A 22,396-nucleotide genomic window follows, 5' to 3' on the forward strand; every position below is an offset into this window, starting at 1 on the left:
GGAATTTAAAAATTTTTTGTATCTGGACATGATTGCCCCTGAGAGCTCTCTTCCAGATTGCTACAATCTTGTGGGTCTCAGGATGTGATCCCCATTGGTTTTAAAAGTTAGATGTTTCGGAGCTCATCTCTCAGGTGAAGATCCTAAAAGTGGAGTTGCCCGATGTGGCATTCAATTCCTTGTTCCCCGTAGAAGCTCCAGGTTTTGGGTTATCTCCCAGTTGTGGGTTGCCACTCCAGGGCTGAGGTTTATGGTGAGATTGTTTCAGCCTCTCCTACATGCTTTGATGTGGTTTTCTTGTTTGCCCAATGTGTAGTTGTCACTTAGCCAGCCTTTACGTTTTTTTTGAGGCGATTACTCCATAGGTAGCTGTATGTCAGTGTGTCCTAGGAGGAGGCGAATTCTACTGGTTCTTCCCTATTTTGCCATCTTGAACTGGAACCCATTTTTACCTAGTCTGACAGAGTTTTTTGAATGCTGGGAACTGAAAGAAAAGAACACCACCACACAACCATCATCTTTTGTAGTCTTTGCTGATTGGCTCTGTGTTGGGATACTCCTTTACAATTTAGCTAGGATTTCTCTGAATTTAGGGATTATCTGGATTATCTGGATGTGAAATCTTGTCTTCTCAGGTCTTTCTTTAGTATGCTTCTTGGATGGGCAGGTGTATGCCTTTCTAAATACCCCATATATACATCTGATTTTGAATACCCTAAGTTCCCAGAGTCTTACCCTAGCTTTTCCTCCAGGCTGTGGATTATCTATTGTGTCTCTATCCATGTCTTGCCCCAGATTTCTGTGGATTTGTAGTCCACTGTGTCTCTGTCTCTCAAAAATAAATAAACGTTAAAAACAATTTTAAATTAAAATTATAGACCTTATTAATAATGGGAGTTGGAATTTTACTCTCCTAATGAAAAGTGCTTTTTGTTTTACCATTTATTAGGAGCCCAGTAGAATTAAGCAGGAAAGGGATTGTCTTATCTTGGGCATTACAACAAAATACCATAGACTGGGTGGTTTAAACAGACATTTATTTCTTACAGTTATAGAAGCTGGGAAATCCCAAGATCAAAGTGCTGGCAAATCCTGTGAAGGTCCAATTCCTAGTATGTAGACAGCTTCTTTCTGTCTACAGAAAGAAGTCCTGCACTCACAGGACTTGTGTATACAAATGGAAAGAAATCTCTTTATGTTCTTATAATCTCTCTCCCACTTCTTATAAGGGTACTGTTCCCATCATGAGTGTCCCACCTTCATGACCTAATTCCAACCCAATTACTTCCTTAGAGCCCCATCTCCAAACACCATCACAATAGAAATCAGGGCTTCAACATATGAATTCTGGGGGGCTACAAACATTTAGTCCATAATAGGAATTTTTCTTATTCACCCAACTAACAAACTTTTTCTATAATATAATATTAAGTAGGGATGGCATTCAGATTACTTTGTTCAGAACTCTCATGCTGAAGGACATGATCATAGTTTGAAGAAATGCAAAGGCACACTACAATTTGGGTCAGGAAGACAAAATAAAAAAGGTCATTTCTCTCAAAATAAATATATAAATTTAATGTAATTCCAACTATCAAAGAGTTTTTGTATTTTGAGAACACCATCTTCATTTATATAGAAAGAAAACTAGAATAGCCAATAAAACTATGAAAAACAGCGAGGACTTGGTCTAATATGCAGTATCAAAATGCAGTAAGACTAGTGTTAAATCAGTTTATCAGTTAATATGGTATTAGCATAGAAGTAGAAAAATAAATTAGTGAAATGAAAATACAGGACAGGTCTTGGTACAAGTGAAACTACAAGCAGTTTCAGTTGAATGAGAAAAAGATCATATGGTTAAAGGATCACATAACTGAGTCAGTTAAATAGGAAAGGGATGGTACTGGTAAAAACAACAGGCCTTTCCTACTGACCCATGTGTAGAAAGAGAACCTTAGATTTGCCTTCATACCAGTTTCCTTGAAGAAAATACTACTGTAGATTCATTTGTATCCTGTACCTAGATGAGGGAAGAGCTGTGAATTGGCATGAAGACATGGCTAGCCTATATGACTAAGGTATCATAAGTCTTGGGAAAACAAGGTAGCAGCTTCCCTGTGCTTAAGTGGGTTTCAGTCTTACAACTGGGTGTGCCCCATGTGATGGGGGTACACCATGCAGATACAGTGTTGGGTTATAGTAAGATATCCTGGGTGAGAACGTTGTTTCCCAGGGCTTAGGTGAACTGCACCCATTCTGACCTTTTCTCACTTCAGCAGTACATAGGTCCTCGAATCTATCTTTGCTTGGGTAGTTGCAGTATTGTAAAGGTGGTTTTGTTGTTGCTGTTGTTGTTTTGATCAGGACAAAGCTAATAATAAACCTAATGTTGGGTTAAAGCCTATTCTGTTTTTTTGATTGCCAGTTCAAATCTGTGATTGCTGTTGGTGGACACCGCAGATTGGTGTCAGAACTATGTGACTGCTGAGTAGATGGGTTATTTTAACAAATTGTGCTTGTATAACTGGAAACCCATCTGGAAGAAAATAACAATGAATCTTCATTTTATAGGACATTAAAAAATAAATTCTAGATATATTAAATATTTACATATTGAAAAAAGTAAACAATAAACAACTTGCAAGAAAACCTAAGAAAAATTACATATACAATCTAGAGATTAAAGTATCTTTTTAACCAATCCGTAAGCTTAGAAAAAATACATATTGATTACACAGAAATTTAAGATATTTTTATGGAAAAATATTTTTATGACAAAAATTAGGCAAATTCCTAACGTCTAACATATAAAGAGATCTTTAAAATTGACAGATAAATAATCCTATAGGAAAATGAGCCAACAATGCAAAAATTTACAAAGCAGCAAATCTAGGAGCAGTTGAGGTGTATGCTCATCAGACAAACATAAATTTAAGTAGTATATTACCATCTATTGCAGGGTTAGAGGAAAGATGTGTTTCTGAAAATGACCGATATTATCTATTAAAATTAAAAAACAGTATATGTCCTTTAATCTAACAATCTTTTGCCTCAGAAATAAAAACATCTGAAATGTAAGGTCTGATTTTAAGAATGTTAAAAAAAAAATGTTTACTGTAGGGTTGTTTGTGGTGGCAAATAACTAGCAACAAGTTGAATCAGTAGGGAATATCAGAGTAAATTTACAGTATACAGTATCACAGGTGTTACTCATCTTACTCTATCTATCGTAATCATTGTTGCACCTTGGCACCAACCCACTGCAGGCACCAAAAGGTAATCCTCCTAGTTTGGTCTGAATTAAGAGTTCTAAATTGCTCTGGTGACTTCAAAGCTGTACAAATGGAAGGGCAAAACACTTAAGAAATACAAGGGGAATGTTTAATGAAGAATGGAAGAAAATAGAGGATAATTTAGATTCATGTAAACACATAAGCAACCCCTGGAATTTATAATCTTAAGACCAATCTTCAAAACTGCTAATAAGTGGTGTAGTACTATGGTTTTATTAGCATTTCATTATTTTGTATTTCAAAGAAATTGATATATTTGACATATGCCTAAGGTTTAAATATTGCATACTCATTTTTATCACTGTTCAAAAAGAGCATTAACAACTCTTTATGTGTCAAGTTGTTGTAGAAAGGGATCAAGTAAACAAAAATTGGCAAAAAGATTTGCTTCACATAAAACAATACTGTTTAGGTCTCAGATCTCTTTTAGCACCATTTTCACCAAAGAAACAAACAAACGGGATTTATCAATTATATCTGGCAGAATAGAGAATAAAAATCTCTGAGGTTAAAATTGAAGGTAAAATGCAAGAGTTGAAGTTTTACTCAGTGGCATATTTAAAAATTTAAGAGTAACTTGGTTTCTTCATTTAAAAAATATCAAATTATTAATACTGGTTATGTGGACTCTTAAAATTTCTGATGTTTCAGTAAAAACTAGTTCTTAGTATCAAGTCTGTGCAAGTATTATTAAATCATATGATTCTTAAATGTATGTAACCCACTTAACCTGTTGCAGAATCATGCTTTAATTTCTGAGACCACACATATTAGTGATGTGACATGCAAGAGTACATTTAAATAATTTAAGCTACCATCCAATTAAAAAAAAATAACTTCTAATAAAGGTATGATTTTAGAAATATTTTCTATAAAATAGTAGTATCTGCCTGGGGTTGTGAGTCCATTATTACATGTACTGCATGTACAACTTTCCTACTCATATCTTTATCTTTTTTAATTTTCAGGAATAGCACAAACAATAGAACACATATATTACCACAACCCAGAGTTAACTAACATTTTGTTATATTTAGTTGGAATCTTTATTTCTTTTTAATGATGGTATTTAGATACAAAACTGAAATATCCTTTAATAACCATGCTTGGTCCCATTTCTTTTCTGCTACCTTTCTTTCTAGAGGCAATCACTTTTGGGAAATGAGTGTGTATCCTTCCAATCCATTCTTCAGTTTTCCATAAAAATGTTCTTCCATAACTAATGCTTAACAATAGTGTTGATTTCATTCAAATTCACAAAGCTAACGATTATAACATATTGATCTCATTTTTTTCACGCCACATGATTTTTCAGGTCTTTCTATTTATATATATAATCTGTTATGTTATACTGAACTACTAGAGAATATTCTACTGTGTGCCTATATCACATTGTATTTATCCATTTCACAAGCAACACACGTTTCCAATTTTTTGCTAATGTAATTCATGCTGCAATGAACATAAAGATACATGACTCCCTAACTTAAGTACATGTATCAGTTTCTTGGGTATATGCATGTACACTCAAGAGTGTGTGTTCTGGAATCTATTTTAGAAATTCTTTCCTACTGGAGGTTTTAAAAACATTCTCCTATAAAATTCTTATGTTACCAAGTTTTGCTTTTTGCATTCTGGTCTTTACAATACTTTTGGATTTCATAATAAATTCTTTAATGTATTACTATGGCAGAGATCCAATATTTTTTCCACATGAAGAATCAGTTACCCTGAGACCATTTTTTGAATCATCCATAATTCCCCTAACTTTTGATATCATCTCTATCAATTACCAATTCCCCATAAAGGCATGCATGTTTCTGAATACAATATTCTGTCCCAATCTTTGATTTCTATGAATGCATCAAGAACAAATACTTTTGATTACATCTGTAGCAAAAAATTTTAAAAATGACAATTTTGTCTCTTAATTTAAAATCTTTATACCTCTCATATCTTTGTCTTAACGCATCAGGTAGGCCTTCCAGAACCATGCTGCTTAGTGTCCATGACTGGATCCATACTTACTTCAATGAGATTGCTCCTAAAAGTACATCATTAACAATGTTTGCTGTGGGAGTTCTGGGAGCATAGGTTTTTAAACTATGATACTTATTAAAATTGTTAGTATTTAAGTTTTGATTTGTTGAAGTATTTTCCACATTCAAGCCACTTTATTATAAAATGAATTTCTGGTATACCATTAAGTCTGAGTTTTGCTGAAGTTTTTCCTAAATTCAAGGCGTTTATCGAGCTTTAGTGAGTATGAATTCTCTGGTGTCTAATATGATGTGACTTCTGGCTAAAAGCTTTCCCACATTCACTACACTGATAAGGTTTTTCTCCAGTATGGATTCTCATATGTAGAGCAAGAGTTGAGAACTGAGAGAAGGCTTTTCCACATTCATTACAACCATAGGGCTTTTCACCCGTATGGCTTCTCATATGAACAGTAAGAGATGAGCTTTGACAGAAGGCTTTCCCACATATTTTACATTCATAAGGTTTATCCCCCGTATGAATTCTCACATGTACAATAAGTGATGTGATTCGAGAGAAGGCTTTTCCACATTTATTACATTCATAGGGTTTCTCTCCTGTATGAATATTGTGATGTTTAATGAGGTATTGCTTCTGCCTGAAGATTGTTCCACATTCATTACATTTATAGGGTTTCTCTCCAATATGAATTTTCTCATGCTCAGTGAGATTTGATTTGCCACTGAAGGCTTTCCCACATTCTTTACATATATAGGGTTTCTCTCCTGTATGACTTCTCTGGTGTCTAATGAGGCTTGACTTCTGAATGAAAGCTTTCCCACACCCCTTGCATTCATAAGGTTTCTCTCCAGTATGTATTCTTTGATGGATAATCAGGTTTTCTTTCTGGCTAAAGGCTTTTCCACATTCATTACATTTAAAGGGTTTCTTTCCACTGTGGATATTCTGATGTTTAATGAGGTACTGCTTCTGGCTGAAGGCTCTTCCACATTGATTACATTCGAATGGTTTCTCTCCTGTATGGATTTTCTCATGCTCGGTGAGATATGATTTGCCATTGAAGGCTTTTCCACATTCCTTACACGCATAGGGTTTGTTTCCAGTATGATTTCTCTGGTGTTTAATGAGGCTTGACATCTGAATAGAAGCTTTCCCACACTCATAGAGTTTCTCTCCCGTATGATGTTTCTGATGAGAAAGGAAGTTTCTCTTCTGACTGAAGGCTTTTCCACATTTATTACATTTATATGGTTTCTTTCCTCTATGACTTCTCAAATGTAGAGTAAGGGATGAGACTCGAGAGAATACTTTACCACATTCAGTACATTCATGTGATTTTTCTCCAGTATGCATTTTCTTATGCTCTATGAGGTTTTCCTTCAGGCTGAAGGTTTTTCCACATTCATTACATTCATGAGGTTTCTCTCTAGTATGAATTTGATCATGCTGAAGGAGATCTGCTTCAGGCTTAAGGCTTTCCAACATTCTTATCACGCAGATATTTTTTCCAACAAGAATTCTTCAGTATTTCTTGACAATGTGACATAGATGAAAGCTTTTCCACATTCACCGAATTCATAGGTTTCTCTCCAGTATTAATTCTCAGGTATCTAATGAAGCTGAATTTATGATGAAAGACTTACATTGCTTATCCTGAGATTAGACAATTACAGATTGGGATGAAACATATAATATCAATTGTATTCTTAATGGTTCTTTCTTAGCTTCACTTATATTTGAGTATAAATTATGTTCTGAACTCTCTTAAACTGAGTCTCATACATAGAGATGTAGTTGTAAAGAATCAACATCTGTCCTCAAAGGAAATACTTTTCTGTTATGCCCAGGTTTTCTGAGTTTTTTCTAAACTATATTTTCATGGAGAAAGATGAGACTTAACTCTCATGTCTTCCATGCTGAGTCTTCATCTATTTATAAATTTCCCAGACCTTTTCTAAAAGGGAATAAAAACAAAATCATCATTGAAAAGAGCTAATAACTGTAAAATATTTAGTGCCTAGCATGTAGTAAATATCCAATAAAGTGGCTATCATCATCATCAACACTAACACTTGTGATTTTTTCCAGTATTTTTAACAAAAATTTTTAAATGTGGTATTGTAAAATAGACTCTTTATTTCAAACCTAGTCCCACAGTAAAAAGAAAGCTTAAATACAAATAACATTCACAGGAGCATGTAGTTTAAACTGTTTTTATTTTTATTATTTTTTTAAGTTTATTTATTTTGAGAAAGAGAGAGGGGGAGTGTGCACACGAGCCGGGGAAGGACAGAGAGAGAGGGAAAGAGAGAGGATCCCAAGCAGGCTCTGCACCATCAGCACAGAGCCCAACGTGGGGCTCGAACCCATGAACTGTGAGAACATGACATGAGCTGAAGTCGAGAGTTGGGAGGCTTAACCAACTGAGCCACTCAGGCACCCTGTTCAAATTGTTTTTAAATGTAACTTTTGCATTTTATAAATCAGTAAAATAAAATATAAAGAACAGGTAACAAACAGGATGAAAAAACAAACACATAAGATTGGGAGAGCCTAAGATGAAAGGATAAAAAATAAATAGAATTATTAAAGAGGACATATGGTTAAATAAGATATTTATTCTGTATCTTCCTGAAACTCCATTCAAATGATAGTACGAGGATGAAGGGAATATACTCATAAACACTGCAGAGGTTGAGAAGACACTGGTGGATGAAAAGATTTAGGAAATTTTGAAAGGAAAGCAAATAAAGAACTATAAATTAACAGCAGAATCAAGTGGCTTAAATAAAAAGCCAGCAAAAGAGGATACTACCTAGAAGCAAGGTAATTTGTGATACAGCTGTCAACACAAAGGCTCTATAACTGGAGTGACTGGGTAAGAGTAGAAGGTGGAACTTATAAAATGATTATAAAGCAGCAGCTTATGTACCTAATTCTCCTAACTGGAAGGACATAGGAATTTATTATCCAAAGTATAACCAGGAGCCTCCAAACTCAGTGATGATAGGCAAAGTAGATACTGAAAAGAGGGAGTAAAAATTCCTATGTAGAATAGGGTTCCAACCCCTTTCTACTGCTGCTCTTTAGAAATGCTGGTGGTTGGTGGTGTCAAACAATAGATGGGTTGGTTTCTCTTTTCTTTCTTCCTTCCTTCCTTATTTTTATTTATTCTGAGAGAGAGAGGGAGAAAGAGGGCACACAAGGGCCAGAGAAAGAATCCCAAGCAGGCTCCACGTGGACAGCACGGAGCCTCATGCGGGGCTCAAACTCACAAACCATGAGTTCATGATCTGAGCTGAAATCAAATCAGACACTCAACCAACTGAGCCGCCCAGGCACCCAGGGAGGGTTCTTTACTGAAAAAATGAAAAGGTCATGGAAACACTTAAAGATATTCACATTTGGAGTCATTTAAAAGAATCATCTAGATATCTGACTAAATGCTGCATAGTGAAGCCCACCATTTTACAAGCCCCAACCATGCACAAAGATTACAATAGTGTTTCTGGTACCTCAATGTTAAATTTTAACATAGAGCTAAAGATCACAAAAAAATGATGAAAGCCCTAATGTGAAAGCTAGATCAAAACAAATAGGAAAAAACAAGGAAAGGAAAAAAAGAAACACACACATAAACAATACTGTAATTAGTATCACAGAAGCACTGAAAACACAGAAATATCAACAGAGTTCTTTTTCTTTTTTAAATTTTTTTTCATGTTTATTTTTGAGAGCAAGAGAGACAGAGTATGAACGGGGGAGTGCAGAGAGAGGGAAACACAGCATCTGAAGCAGGCTCCAGGCTCTGAGTTGCCAGCACAGAGCCTGACATGGGGCTTGAACTCATGGACTGAGAGATGATGATCTGAGCTGAAGTCGGATGCTTAACCAACTAAGCCACCCAGGCACCCCTATCAACAGAGTTCTATAAAGAAGTGCTTTTGCAAATAAGAAATATGTTGAACTAAAAAATTCAACAGCTTAGGGGAAAAAATTCCAGGAAATCTCCCAGAATAATTTAAAAAAAAAAAAAAAAAAAAAAGGAAGAATGGAAAGAAGGAAGGGAGAAAGAAATAATGATTAGAAAATTAGCGGGTTAGTGGAGGCGTCTAAGAGGTTCAAGATCTCCTAAAGGAGTTCCAGAGAAAATATGAAGAAAAATTAATACAGGAAAATTTCTAAATTCCATCTTTCATGTTAACAAGTTGATCATATATATATTTATATACATATACTATATAAAATTATGTATGTATAAAAGATTTTATTTTCAAAAGATTTTATTTTTATTTTTTTAAATGTAGTTTAGGGGCACCTGGGTGGCTCAGTCGGTTGCGGGTCCAACTTTGGCTCAGGTCATGATCTCACGGTCCATGGGTTCAAGCCCCACATTGGGCTCTGTGCTATCAGTTCAGAGCCTGGAGCTTGCTTTGGAGTCCGTGTTTCCCTCTCTCTCTGCCCCTCCCCCACACATGCTCTGTCTCTCTCTGTCTCTCAAAAAATGAATAAATGTTAAAAAAAAAAAAGAAATCAAAAAAGAACAAAAATGTAGTTTAATGTTTATTTATTTTTGAGAGAGAGAGAAAGCACAAGCAGGGGAGGGACAGAGAGAGAGGGAGACACAGAATGCAAAGCAGGCTCCAGGCTCTGAGCTATCAGCACAGAGCCTGATGCAGGGCTCAAACCCATGAACCAGGAGATCATGACCTGAGCCGAAGTCGGACCCACAATTGACTGAACCACCCAGGCACCCCAAAAGATTTTATTTTTAAGTAATCTCTACACCCAGAGTGGGGCTTGAACTTACAAACCCGAGATCAAGAGTCGCGTGCTCTACCAACTAAGCCAGCCAGGCATCCCCAAGCTGATAATATTGTAAAATGGTTAAATCAAAAGTAGGTAAAATAGATGTATAAAATGTGAGAATAAACACCAGTTTATTGAGTTGAAAGTGGTTGCCTATGTGGAGGAGGAACTGTGGGTGACGAAGGATGGTGCAAGCATAACTATAATCCTATTTCACTTTTAAAAGCCCCTACGTGTTATACCTGCAGAGATGTCCTTGAAGACTTGAGCCTTTTAACCTGAACTGATCTATAATCGTATAGTAACTATAGATAGTACTCTTTTTATCTAGTTGCAGTTAAGTTTCACATGGCTAAACAGCAAAGTACATATTAATGAAAAAAAGTAAAATAGGCCAGAAAACAGCCATTTTTGCCTTGAAATCTGATTTACTGCAGTGTTTTGATTATTGATACTATCATTTCTAGACACAGAAACTGTCGTTGCCATCAATTTCAGTTTTCATTTGTTTTCTTTCTATCATTGTGCCTGAAATGACTGGCACCAAAGCTCTTCTTTTGTGAAGAGCTCTTGTCTTCTCCTCACTCTCAATCCTTTCTTTTATAAATGTTTTCTACTGGCTGCAAATCTTCAATGTTATCCTGATCTGTCCTGTCCCTCTCAAACTTTTATCCTCATTTTTTTTCTTTTTTTTTTTTTTAAGATTTTATTTTAAAGTAATCTCTACAACCAGCATGGGGCTCAAACTTGCAAACCTGAGATCAAGACTTGCATGCTGTACCAACTGAGCCAGCCAGGCATGCCTCCTCATTTTCTTATAAATCACTGCAAGAGCTGACTCTAGTAATATACTGTCACTCACATCAATGCTATAATTTCTAAAATTAGAAAACAAAAACCCTCAACCTTTACTGCATGCCATAGGCAAAAATTTACTCAAAATGAATTAAAGACCTCAACATAAGTGTTAAAACTATTTCTTTTATAAAGAGAATATGGTAGACTTAATCAAAATAAAAAACTAATGCCCTTCAAAAACACAGTTAAAAAAAAGAAAAGCCAGACTGGTAGAAACTGATGAAGGGCTCATATCCAAAATATATAGAACTCCTAAATCTCAGTAAAAAAAGGTAATCTAATTTATAAAATGGGTAAGAGACTAGAAAAGATATTCATAAAATCAGATATATGAATGGCCAATAAGTACATTAGACGTTCATCCAAACTAGTGATCAGAAATGCATATTAAAATCCCAGTGAGATACATTACACACCCATTAAAATGGCTAAAATTAAAAAAACTGCCATTCCAAGTGTAAGAATGCGAAGCAACTATCTCTCAAAAAACTGTAGGTGGGAATGAAAAATGATACAGCTACTTTGGAACATAATCTGAGTATTTTATAAAGTTCAATATATACTTATTCTGTGCAGCAATCCCATTTCTAGGCATTTATTCAAGAAAAATGAACATATATGTTGACACAAAGACCTAGTATATGAATGTTCATAATAGTCAAAAATGGAAGTAATCTAAATGTCTATCAATGACAAATTATGTCCATACTTATAATAATAATCAGCAATAAAAAATGAAATATTCATATACATAACATGAATTAATCTCAAAAATGTAAAACTAAATCAAAGAAATTAAATGCTAAAGATTATGCAGTGAATGACTACATTTATATGAATTCTAGAAATGGCAATTCCTAGTAACATAAAGCCAATTAGTGATCACCAGGGATGGGGGAGGGGTATGGCTCTACAGCAAAAGGGCACAAAGAACTGATGATGGATCTGTTCTATATGTTGGTTTTGGTGTTGGTTTTATGACTGTATACAATTACCAAATTTATCAAATAATATACTAAAGGGGTTGACTTTTATGGAAATTATACCTCAATAAAGCTGAAAAAGTAAATCTTTCCACACCTGAAGCTCTACAACAATCACCAGTTATTTATTAATCATCTTCTTTGTGCTCAAGACTGCAGATAACAAAGGTAAAATACCAGCTTTTGTCTCAGTGTAGGTCTTAAACATGAAAGGGAAAAATACAAATGTAAGAGAGCATATACTTAGAATTCAAGTTGCTCTGGAAACTATAATATGCTATGGGAATAGAAGATTAGAGATACTGGGCTAAAAGTGATAATGAAGGGACATTTTAATAAAAATGAAGCCCAAGGGTAAATGATGGATAGGACTTTGATAGATGGCTCACTGCACAATCAAAGGCGAAGATGCAAATAATTTCATATATATGAATGGGGAGGGAAGAAGGGTACAACTGATACTATTTAAAACAAATAATAATCACAATTACCAACAGTGTGGGAAAGAGAGGAGGGAGACTAAAAATACACTAAAGTATAAAATATACGTCATTCCTTAGTGAGGAGTAAAGTATAGTACCTGAAGAAATGGAAGACAAAGACTAAGAAAGTTATGAATATAAAGGCAACCAAGAGAATATAACAAAATAATTATTATAATAAAATATAACAAACTTTCCATTATTTTCAGAAGGAAAGGCATATGTACTCAAGGAAATCAAAGATCCTATAGTAAAGGATAAAAAAGATGAGGTCAAATTTAAAACAGAATACATAATATTAAATAAAAGAACCAATACTAACCATACAGTTCCTGTCAATAAATACAACTAGGAAAAAAAGAACTATTAAAAGAAAAAGACTATGACAGGCTCATACAGATAATTCTCAGGCTCCAACACATACTCCTGAATCAAGAAAACCTGCAGGTAAGGCCCAGCAATCTGTATTTAACAAGCCCTCTAGGTGATTTTGACACACGCGAAGGTTTAACAACTGACATAATAAAACCTACCTAAACTCTCTGTAAGGTACACATCTAAAACAGGGTGCCTGGATAGCTCAGTTGGTTAAGTGAATGACTCTTGATTTCAGTTCAGGTCATGATCTCACTGGTTCATGAGACTGAGCCCTACATCAAGCTCTGGCACTGACAGCACAGAGCCTGCTAGGGATTCTCTCTCAGCTCTCTCTCTCTGCCCCTTCCCTGCTTGTGTGCATGTGCACGTGCACTCTCTCTCACTTCTGTCTCTCAAAATAAATAAACATTAAAAAAATACATTAGAAAAAAGGAAATTTTCACTTGTAAATTTCAAATTAAAAAAAAAAAATTTAATGTTTATTTTTGAGAAAGAGACAGCACAAGCAGGGCAGGGGCAGAGAGAGAGAGACAGAGAGAGAGAGACAGAATCCAAAGCAGGCTCCAGGTTCCAAGCTGTCAGCATAGAGCCTGATGCTGGGCTCAAACCCACGAACCGTGAGATCATAACCTGAGCTGAAATCGGATGCTTAACTGACTGAGCCACCCAAGCACCCCTCACTTGTAAATTTCAAAATATACTGGCTTGAACAAACACTTTGGTCAAAGATAAAATTAAAATAAATTGCAAAACATTCAGAAATATTCAGAAAAATTCAAAAACAATGTATATCAGAGCCTATAGAACACATTTGAAAAAAATGCTTGGATAAGTTTTAACATATATGTTTACATTATTCTAAAAAGAAATAACATAGGGCACCAGGGTGATTTCAACTCAGGTCATGATCCCATGGTTCGTGAGATCTAGCCCTGCATCAGGCTCTGCAGTGACAGCACAGAGCCTGCTTGGGATTCTCTCTCTCCCTCTCTCTCTCTGCTTCTCCCCTGCTTGTGTGCGTGAGCTCGCTCTCTCAAAATAAATAAATAAGCTTTAAAAAAAAAATAAAAAGAAATAACATAATAAAATAAGCATTCAAACCAAGGAATTACAATAAGGAAAAGTAAATGTAAGAAAAAAAAAGTACAGATAAGAAAAATTAATTATTACAAACAAAATTAGAAATAATAAATCCACAAGTTGATTCTTAGGGAAAAACTAAAGAGGAATAACAGCAAAATTATAAAAATAAAAAAATGATTACTTGGAAATAACCATAGACAGAAAAGGACTGTAGAGATTATTTGCTCACCTCCATACAAATTTGAAAACCAAATATTACCTATGAAAACTGAGACCAGAAAAGACAAAAAACCTAAACAGTAAAGTAGATATAGAAAAAAAGAGACCATTGTTATTTTATCACCCCAATAGATGGTTCAAGATGTGGAATTTACTAAACTTTTACAAATGACAGTAATAACATTTATTTAAAATTTTCCAATTCTTAAATTCATTATATTTGCAAAAGTATGATGTAGAACAGATTAGGACTCAGCCCACTATATTCCTAACTAAAGAAAACACAGAAATGACATCTTGGTAATTAACACATCTTATACATTTTTTTAAAGTTTATTTATTTATTTTGAGGGAGACAGAGATAGCGCAAGTGGGGGAGGGTCAGAGAGACAGTAGAGAGAGAGAATCCCAAGCAGGTTCCGCACGGTCAGCACAGAGCCTGATGCAGGGTTCAAACTCACAAACCGCGAGATCAAGACCTGACTCGAAACTAAGAGTCAGCTGCTTGCTTAACAGACTCAGCCACCCAGGTGCCCCCCCCACCAAATATTTTCAAAATAGAAGTCAAAATACTCTAATCCTAAGGAAACTATTTTTGTGCTATAATGCCCGACTTGAGTAGCTGCAGCAGAGATCCTAGGACCTACAAAACCTGAAGTATTTACTATCTGGACATTTACAGAAAGTTTACTGGCCTCTTGCCCTACAGTGGTCATTTCTCCCTTCTCTACTTGGGTGGAACTAGGATGCACTGTTGACCCGTTTCAACCACAACTAATGATCAACAGAACCTGGAGGAAATCTGGATCATTTAAAGGATCACAAAGACCAAAGCTACCATGCAAAGCTTCATTACTCACCACATAACTGTTATGTGACCAGGAAATCAATTCTTATATTCCTTAAACCAGTACATTTTGGGGTTTATTATAGTCACTTAGCTTTACCATGATTGATATACTTTTTAGTCCTGTCTAATGCTTTACAATATTATGTATCTGTAGATACCTACTCAACTTGGACACCGTAGCATGAAAGTAGTAACAGACCATAAGAAAATGAATGGACGAGATGCACTGAACATGGCCATGTTTCAGTAAAACTCCTTACAAAAATACATAGTAGGATGTAGTTTGCCAACTCCTGCTCTAACAGGTCACCATTTTCACAGAATACATTTAAGAGTTTGGTTGACATTTGAGCATTCTGATATATATTTTGAAAATATTTAATCACTAGACTGGACCTCTTTCCTCAACTGATTCACATAACCACTTGCTACTCAAAATCTGCACTTAGATGTCTAATACGGATCTAATTTACCCTGCCCCAAATCAAACCCTTGTTCTCCCAAACCAACTCCCAAATTCTTCTCATCTCGTTAAATAACAACCTTATTTTCTCAGTTGTTCAAGGCTTGAGCTCTCTCCTAGGTAACACACCCATTATGTTTCCACATCCTCTTGGCTTTATCTTCAGAATACAGTCAGCATCTGGCCATTTCTCATAATTCTCACTAGGACCACCAAAGTCTAAGCCACATTATGTCTTCCCTGTATTATTTAATAGACTCCTCACTATTCTTCCTACTTTTGCCTTTGCCTCTTTATATAACTTCTCTCAACACAGCAACAACAGTATTCTTGTCATAGTCAAATCATGTCATTGTTAAAGCCTCCTTGTATACTCATAAAAACATTTAGAAGAAAGCACATTTAATAGTGGCTGCTTCTGGGGAACAGAAATGGAGAACCGAGGGCCAGGATTGAGGAACCATTCTTTAATTTTCTTAAAAAACTTTTTTGTTGTTGTTTATTTTTGAGAGAGACTGATTGAGCAAGTGGGAGAGGGGCAGACAGAGAGAGAGAGAGAAAGAATCCTAAGCAGGCGTCAAGCTGTCAGTGCAGAGCCTGATGTAGGGCTCAAACTCACAAACTGCGAGATCATGACCTGAGCTGAAACCAAGAGTCGGATGCTTAACCGAATGAGCCACCCTGGCGCCCCTTAATTTTCTATTAAGTATATGTATTGGATTTTAAAGATGATAGTATTATTTTTAATGATACTAGTGAACTAGTAGGAAGTCAGCACTAATTTCCTAGCCTGCTATATTGTTAAAAAGCAAGAGAGTGAGAAATGTGCTATGATAGTAAGTAGGAAGGGAGTAAGAAATAATGATAAGGGGTAATATTCAACTCTAAGATGGAAGTGGGGAGAAATAAAATGTTAGTGAAAGGGAAAACACAATATTTAGGCTAGACAATTTATAAAATTGAGACTACAAATGAAGTAAAGAGGCTAGCATCCAGAATAGAGGTTACAGGGGCAAGCAGTCCCCCAGAATCTGAGAAAAAAAAAAGAGCATGATCAAGCAAGAGAATCTGGAAATGTTATTTAGGTATCTAAAGAATTCCCAGCAACTGTTACTCCAATGGGCTTATAAAAAAACTTGCCTCAAAAATTTTTTCAGAGGTCGCAGGTTGAGTAACTATAAGAGGGGCGCCTGGGTGGTTAAGCAAAGCATCTGACCTTGGCTTAGGTCATGATCTCTGGTTTGAGTTCAAGCCTCACAGCAGGCTCTCTGCTGTCCGTGTGGAACTGCTTTGGATCCTCTGTCTCCCTCTCTCTGCCCTCCCCATGTGCACACTCTCTCTTTCAAAAACAAATAAACATTAAAAAAAAAGATATATCATAAAAAAATAACTTAATGAACCTTTATCCCATTCATCCTTCTGGGTTCCTTCTTACTCACCTGGAAAGCACCTCCTTTACATTTCTTCCTCAGTTATTCATTGCTCTTCTGGTTTAAACTGGTGTCTTTAAACTTCTAAACAGTGACACAGGACTTGGACATTACTCTTGAGGGTCAAAGCAGAATCCCATAATTCAGGCTGAGACCAAAGGATCCTTAAAGGATTTGATGGGTAAAGGAAGTGCAGTTCCTGGGGATGCACAAGGAAGCTGGTCTATGAAAAAGAACAAAGTAATGATGACCTTTTGGCTTAGAAGCTGGAGCACACATACACATAAGCACATTGAAAAAGAGCATTTACACTTTGCATCCTCAGCCAAACCCATTATGCCATTTAAAGCCTCCACACATTTCAGGAATGGGAAACAGAATTTAGGTTATTTATTTTTCAGAATTTAGGTTATACAGAGAAATTACAAGACTGAGTTGTTAAAGTTCTACAGAATCACAACCTGTGCAAGTGTCACTTGTGGCCTTGCTCCTGATTAAAGAGTCACAGTTTTGAATATCATTTTCCCCAATAAAAACATTTTTGTCAGGGTGCCTGGGTGGCTAAGTCAGTTAAGTGTTAGACTCTTGATCTCACCTCGGGTCATAATCTCATGGTTTGTGTGATGGAGCCCCACATTGGGCTCTGTGCTGACAGCATGGAGCCTGCTTGGGATTCTCTCTCCCTCTACCTCTGCCTCTCTACTTACCCCCCTCAAAATAAATAAACATTAAGGGGGAAAAAAAAAAAGAAATCTAGGCCTCCAATATGTAATGGAGAATGAATGACAAAAGTCAAAATTACTCAGAAGCTCTTCCCTGACTCAGATATAAGAGGCTTAAAATCTGGCTGCACAGTGTTACTAATTGATGAAACAGGTAATGCAAAGGGGAATGGATGGAGGCAAACCATAGGAGGCGGAGATACCAGAATTAACATTTTGGACACAAAGAGCGTGAAGTTCCGGTGTAGCCTCAAGGTGGAGCTGTCCATTAGCAAATTGGACAGAGCTCAACTATGAATGGACATTTGTTAGTCACCTGTCAAGTGAAGCCACAGCAGTGGAATTTTGTTCTTAGAGGGGGAAAAGAAAAAAAAGAGAATTCAGAAACTTAGGAACACTAATAGCTAAGGGACAAACAGAAACATTAAGTCACTAATGGAGCTTTTTTTTTGAGGGGGAGGTTATTCCTTGGTTTTGACTGGAATTATACAAATGAGAGTAGTGTAATGGAAGTAAAGGAAACATTCAAGAATGAGGCAGTGATAAACATCTGGAAAGTAATGGACTGAACACAGAAACTGAATCCCTCCATCTGTTAAAAATGGAAATATACAACACAGGCAAGCAAAACTGTGATTCTTACCCCTGCCCTAACTACTGCATCTCCCTCCTCTAAAAACCGTTATTTTCTGTGTAAACTTCAAAAGGTCTTTCATTAACACTAAAGAATAATCTTCATATAGATAAAAGTTTCTTCATGCACCTATGAATACACATTCTTTTTCCCACCCACTAAAAAAGTAGTATATTGCACCAAACAGGCACACTTTCTTCACAAAATAGCTTGAAGATTTTTAAAATGTAACATATGTATTTCCATTTGGTCAAGTCTTATTTTGGGTCTTTCATTAACACTAAAGAATAATCTTCATATAGATTTTTATACATTTCTTATTTATTCCTTAGGTGTTTTATCTGATTTGTTACTATTGTAATTACTGTCTTCATAACTATTACTGATTACATTTTTGTATGTACCAAAGCTATTATTTGTGTATATGCATTTTTGTACCATGGTTCTTTTTCATTTTACTGAAAAATATGTTAAGCGCGATACAATACTAGAAGGAAGTGTCATTTTAGAAGAAAATTTGTTTCGCTACATTTACAAAGGCCAACCTTTGGTCTGGGGAAAACCTGGTCAAATTACGAGTCACTGCCATGTCACTGAGAAACAAGAGAATCTTAAATCTGTTACCCGACATCTCTGAACCAAAGACAGGACATCATCCTTCCCAATTCTGTGCTGTCTACGCTAGTGGAAACTAGCTCTTAAAGCTCTTCCTTAGTCCAGGGCTTTTCAAATTGGCCTCACCAAAGTTCCTCCAAAGAACTGAGTCAATACATAGGGGGAGTCTAGACATCTAGAAACAAGTTTTCCGGAAATGTTTACTTTAAAAAATTGTTAATACTAATTTTTTTTTCTACTGCACAATGAGTCTGCTTTTATATAAAAATCGCTTTAAAAATTACTTATCTCTGTATCTTAGCCATTTTCCTTTCTTTCAGAAAAACGGATGCTCCAGAAAGATGCATCTTTATTAGTTATTTTAGAAACGAGAAAAGTGAGGTTGAGGTTACTACCCCATAAAGCTCACAATGCCATCCATTCTCACACACTTGGAACCACAGAGTTCTCACACAAGTGGTACCTCTACAACAATCTCATACATTCCGTCATACCCCCACCCCCACCCCGCCGCGGTCCCGCCCCAGTTTCCCCCAGTACCCCTGCCCCCATCCACATAGGCTTTGAACAATGCACGTCATAGAAGGCGATTCCTCCCCTTTAGCCTCTCCAGCCATGTCGCAATCTCCAAGAATCCTCCCCTACAGCCTCCCTGACCAGATTCTGAGCCCAGAAACCCAGGTCCCATGCCCGGATCTGCGCTTTGCAAAGCCGAAACCAAACTCACCGGCAGACAAAGACGACCATGGCGAGCCAGAAAGTCTGCGCCTGCGCACTCCTTGGCTGGTTTAACACTCCCAGAGGTCTCCTGGGCTCCGTCAAGCCCCGGCTCGATACCGGACAGAATCTGTCGGTATTGGCCGGTCCTCTACTTTTCTGACTGCGGACTACATTTCCCATAAGTTTCGGTGGTTCGAGTCAGCTTTTTCGCGCTTTCTTTTCTGCGCCAGAGTTTGTGGGAGTGTCTCCCTGGTGAGGGGAGGAGTGTAAGTAGACCGAGGCTCAGGACTCAGTTTAATACTCGACCTGTGTTAACTTTACCTTTGGGAGAGGGCAGTGGTGTGCCTTGGGTTATAATAAACTCAGTTCAGGCATGCCGGATTTACTCCAAGTAGGAGCCAAGGGGCAAGGCTACCTACCCCTGGAGCGCCGAAACACTGGCCTCAGGGTGGGTAGGGGCGGGGATTTCTTTGGCGGGGTTCGAGCCGGGCGCCATCTTCTCCGTCGCGAGTGTGAAGCTTAACTACATTTCCCAGGAGGCACTGCGTTCGCTGCTCCTTCCCTCAGCGCGGCTGGCAGCTTTGAGCTGAGTTGTGTTTGGACGCTAGCTTGTGGTGGTCTCTTAGGGGTTCGGCCGGGCGACTAACACGTTTCAGAGAAGGCCGAGGTTGGACAAAGCCCAGAGCCCCCGGCGTCGGGAGGGAGACCTGAGTATTAAGTCTATTCGGGCAGAAGGGGCTGAGGAGGGGCAGTTGTGAAATTTCGCCACTGTCCCAGTGATATGTGTATGTGTGATTGTGAATGTGTGTGATACCGTGTGTGCCGGTGAGGATTAGCTCATTATACCACTGTGAGTCCCCGTGGTGTGACTGTTAATGTGTTACTGTGTGTAATACTGTGTATGGATACGGGTTACCTGTGACTGTGTGTCCCCGTAGTGAGTATGCGGTTGTGACTGTGTGACCTTGTATACCACTTTGTGTACAAGGGTAGAGAGCTTTGTGAATGAGCTCCCGTGGGTATTATGACTGTGGGCAGGGTCGGGAAGGTGTTTGTGATTGAAGGTGTTACTTCGTGTCTAGTGGTGGGTGTGAGACTGTATGAATTTGGGGAGATTTGTGTTGGTGACTGTGTCACACATAGTCATGTGTGGGAGTACAAGACGGCTGTGAGCCTTGACAGTGAAGACCCTGACTCTTCTCTCTGACCCTGAGATTGATTTGCAAGCTCTGATGTGGAGGAGCAAATGGAGCCAGTTGATCTTGTCATCTGGGCCCCAAGAATGGTCTGTTAATATCCTTCCCCATCTTGATTCGTCTTCGAGAGAGCTCTCCATTGGAAGAGGAAATACTGGTTGTGATAATGAAAAGTTATGTTAAAGGTGCCTTGGTATTTTCTCTTTATTTCTGAAATGCTTTATTTTTGCTTTTGTTTCCCTTACCTCAGGGGACTTATCTAGAAAAAAATTGCTACAGCAAATGTCAGAGAAATTACTGCCTGTGCTCTTTCTTAGGATTTTTATGATTTCAGGTCTCACATTTAGGTCTTTAATCCATTTTGAATTTATTTGTGTGTATGCTGTATGAAAGGGGTCCACTTTCATTCTTTTGCAAGTTGCTGTCCAGTTTTCCCAACATCATTTGCTAAAGAGACTGTCTTTTTCCCATTGGATATTCCAAAGATTAATTGACCATTCAGTTATGGATTCATTTCTGTATTTTCTATTCTGTTCTATTGATCTATGTATTTGTATTTGTGCCAGTACCATACTGTTTTGATTCCTGCAGCTTTGTAATGGAATTTGATGTCAGGAATTATGATGCCTCCAGCTTCGCTTTTCCTTTCAAGATTGCTTTGGCCATTCAGGGTCTTTTGTGGTTCCATACAAACTTTAGAATTGTTTGTTCTAGTTCTGTAAACAACTGTTGGTATTTTTTTAATGTTTATTTATTTATTTTGAGAGAATGTGAGAGAGCGAGGGAGGGGCAGAGAGAGGGAGAGAGAGAATCCCAAACAGGCTCTGTGCTGCCAGCACAGAGCCTGGTGTGGGGCTTGAATTCACAAACTGTGAGATCATGACCTGAGCCAAAATCAAGAGTTGGATGCTTAACTGACTGAGTCACTCAGGCAACCCACCTGAGTTGGTATCTTGATAGGGATTGCATTAAATGTGTAGATTGCTTTAACTAGTATAGACATTTCAACAATATTTGCTCTTCTAGTCCATGAGCATGGAATGTCTTTCCATTTCTTTTGTTGTCAATTTGTTTCATCAGTGTTTATAACACTTTTATAAAACAGTGTTTATAAAACTGTAAGTTTTCGGAGTACAGGTCTTTCACCTCTTTGGTTAGATTTATTCCTAGGTATCTTATTATTTTTGGTGTAATTGTAAGTGGGTTTGTTATATTCTCTTTCTGCTGCTTCATTATTGGTGTGTAGAAATGCAGCGTATTTCATGGGGCGCCTGGGTGGCTCAGTAGGTTAAGCGTCCGACTTCAGCTCAGGTCACGATCTCACGGTCCGTGAGTTCGAGCCCCGTGTCAGGCTCTGGGCTGATGGCTCAGAGCCTGGAGCCTGCTTCCGATTCTGTGTCTCCCTCTCTCTCTGCCCCTTCCCTGTTCATGCTCTCTCTCTGTCCCAAAAATAAATAAACGTTAAAAAAAAAAATTAAAAAAAAAAGAAATGCAGCCTATTTCTGTAGATTGATTTTGTACCCTGCCACTTTACTGAATGTGTTTATCAGTTTTAGCAGTTTTTTGGTGGAGTATTTGGGTATTCTAAATATTGTATCATGTCATCTGTAAATACTGAAAGTTATACTTCTTCCTGATTTGGATGCCTTTTATTTTT

At 37.2% G+C, this 22,396-nt stretch overlaps 1 protein-coding gene and 1 long non-coding RNA gene across 4 annotated transcripts in view; one reads left to right on the forward strand and one right to left on the reverse strand.

The window, feature by feature from the left end:
* Positions 1 to 1,020: 1,020 nt before the first annotated feature.
* Positions 1,021 to 22,396, reverse strand: part of ZNF260 (zinc finger protein 260) — a 114,639-nt gene continuing 93,263 nt past the window's right edge. The window contains exons 1-3 of one of the 3 annotated variants that reach the window (XM_006941369.5): positions 19,551 to 19,690; positions 16,862 to 17,075; positions 1,021 to 7,251 (exon numbers count right to left, since the gene is read on the reverse strand). In XM_006941369.5, the coding sequence (XP_006941431.2) occupies positions 5,553 to 6,782 (1,230 nt within the window). In that variant the 5' untranslated portion in view covers positions 6,783 to 7,251; positions 16,862 to 17,075; positions 19,551 to 19,690 and the 3' untranslated portion in view covers positions 1,021 to 5,552. Of the gene's footprint in view, positions 7,252 to 16,861; positions 17,076 to 18,832; positions 18,973 to 19,550; positions 19,691 to 22,396 lie in introns of those variants that run through there. The other 2 variants (XM_045045505.1, XM_045045506.1) reach the window with 2 other exon arrangements.
* Positions 19,671 to 22,396, forward strand: part of LOC109494620 — a 63,280-nt gene continuing 60,554 nt past the window's right edge. The window contains exon 1 of the long non-coding RNA XR_006590146.1: positions 19,671 to 19,809. This is a non-coding gene — a long non-coding RNA (uncharacterized LOC109494620). The remainder of the gene's footprint in view (positions 19,810 to 22,396) is intronic.

Source organism: Felis catus, chromosome E2 (genome assembly GCF_018350175.1).
Source record: "Felis catus isolate Fca126 chromosome E2, F.catus_Fca126_mat1.0, whole genome shotgun sequence".
Classification (NCBI taxonomy): domain Eukaryota; kingdom Metazoa; phylum Chordata; class Mammalia; order Carnivora; family Felidae; genus Felis; species Felis catus.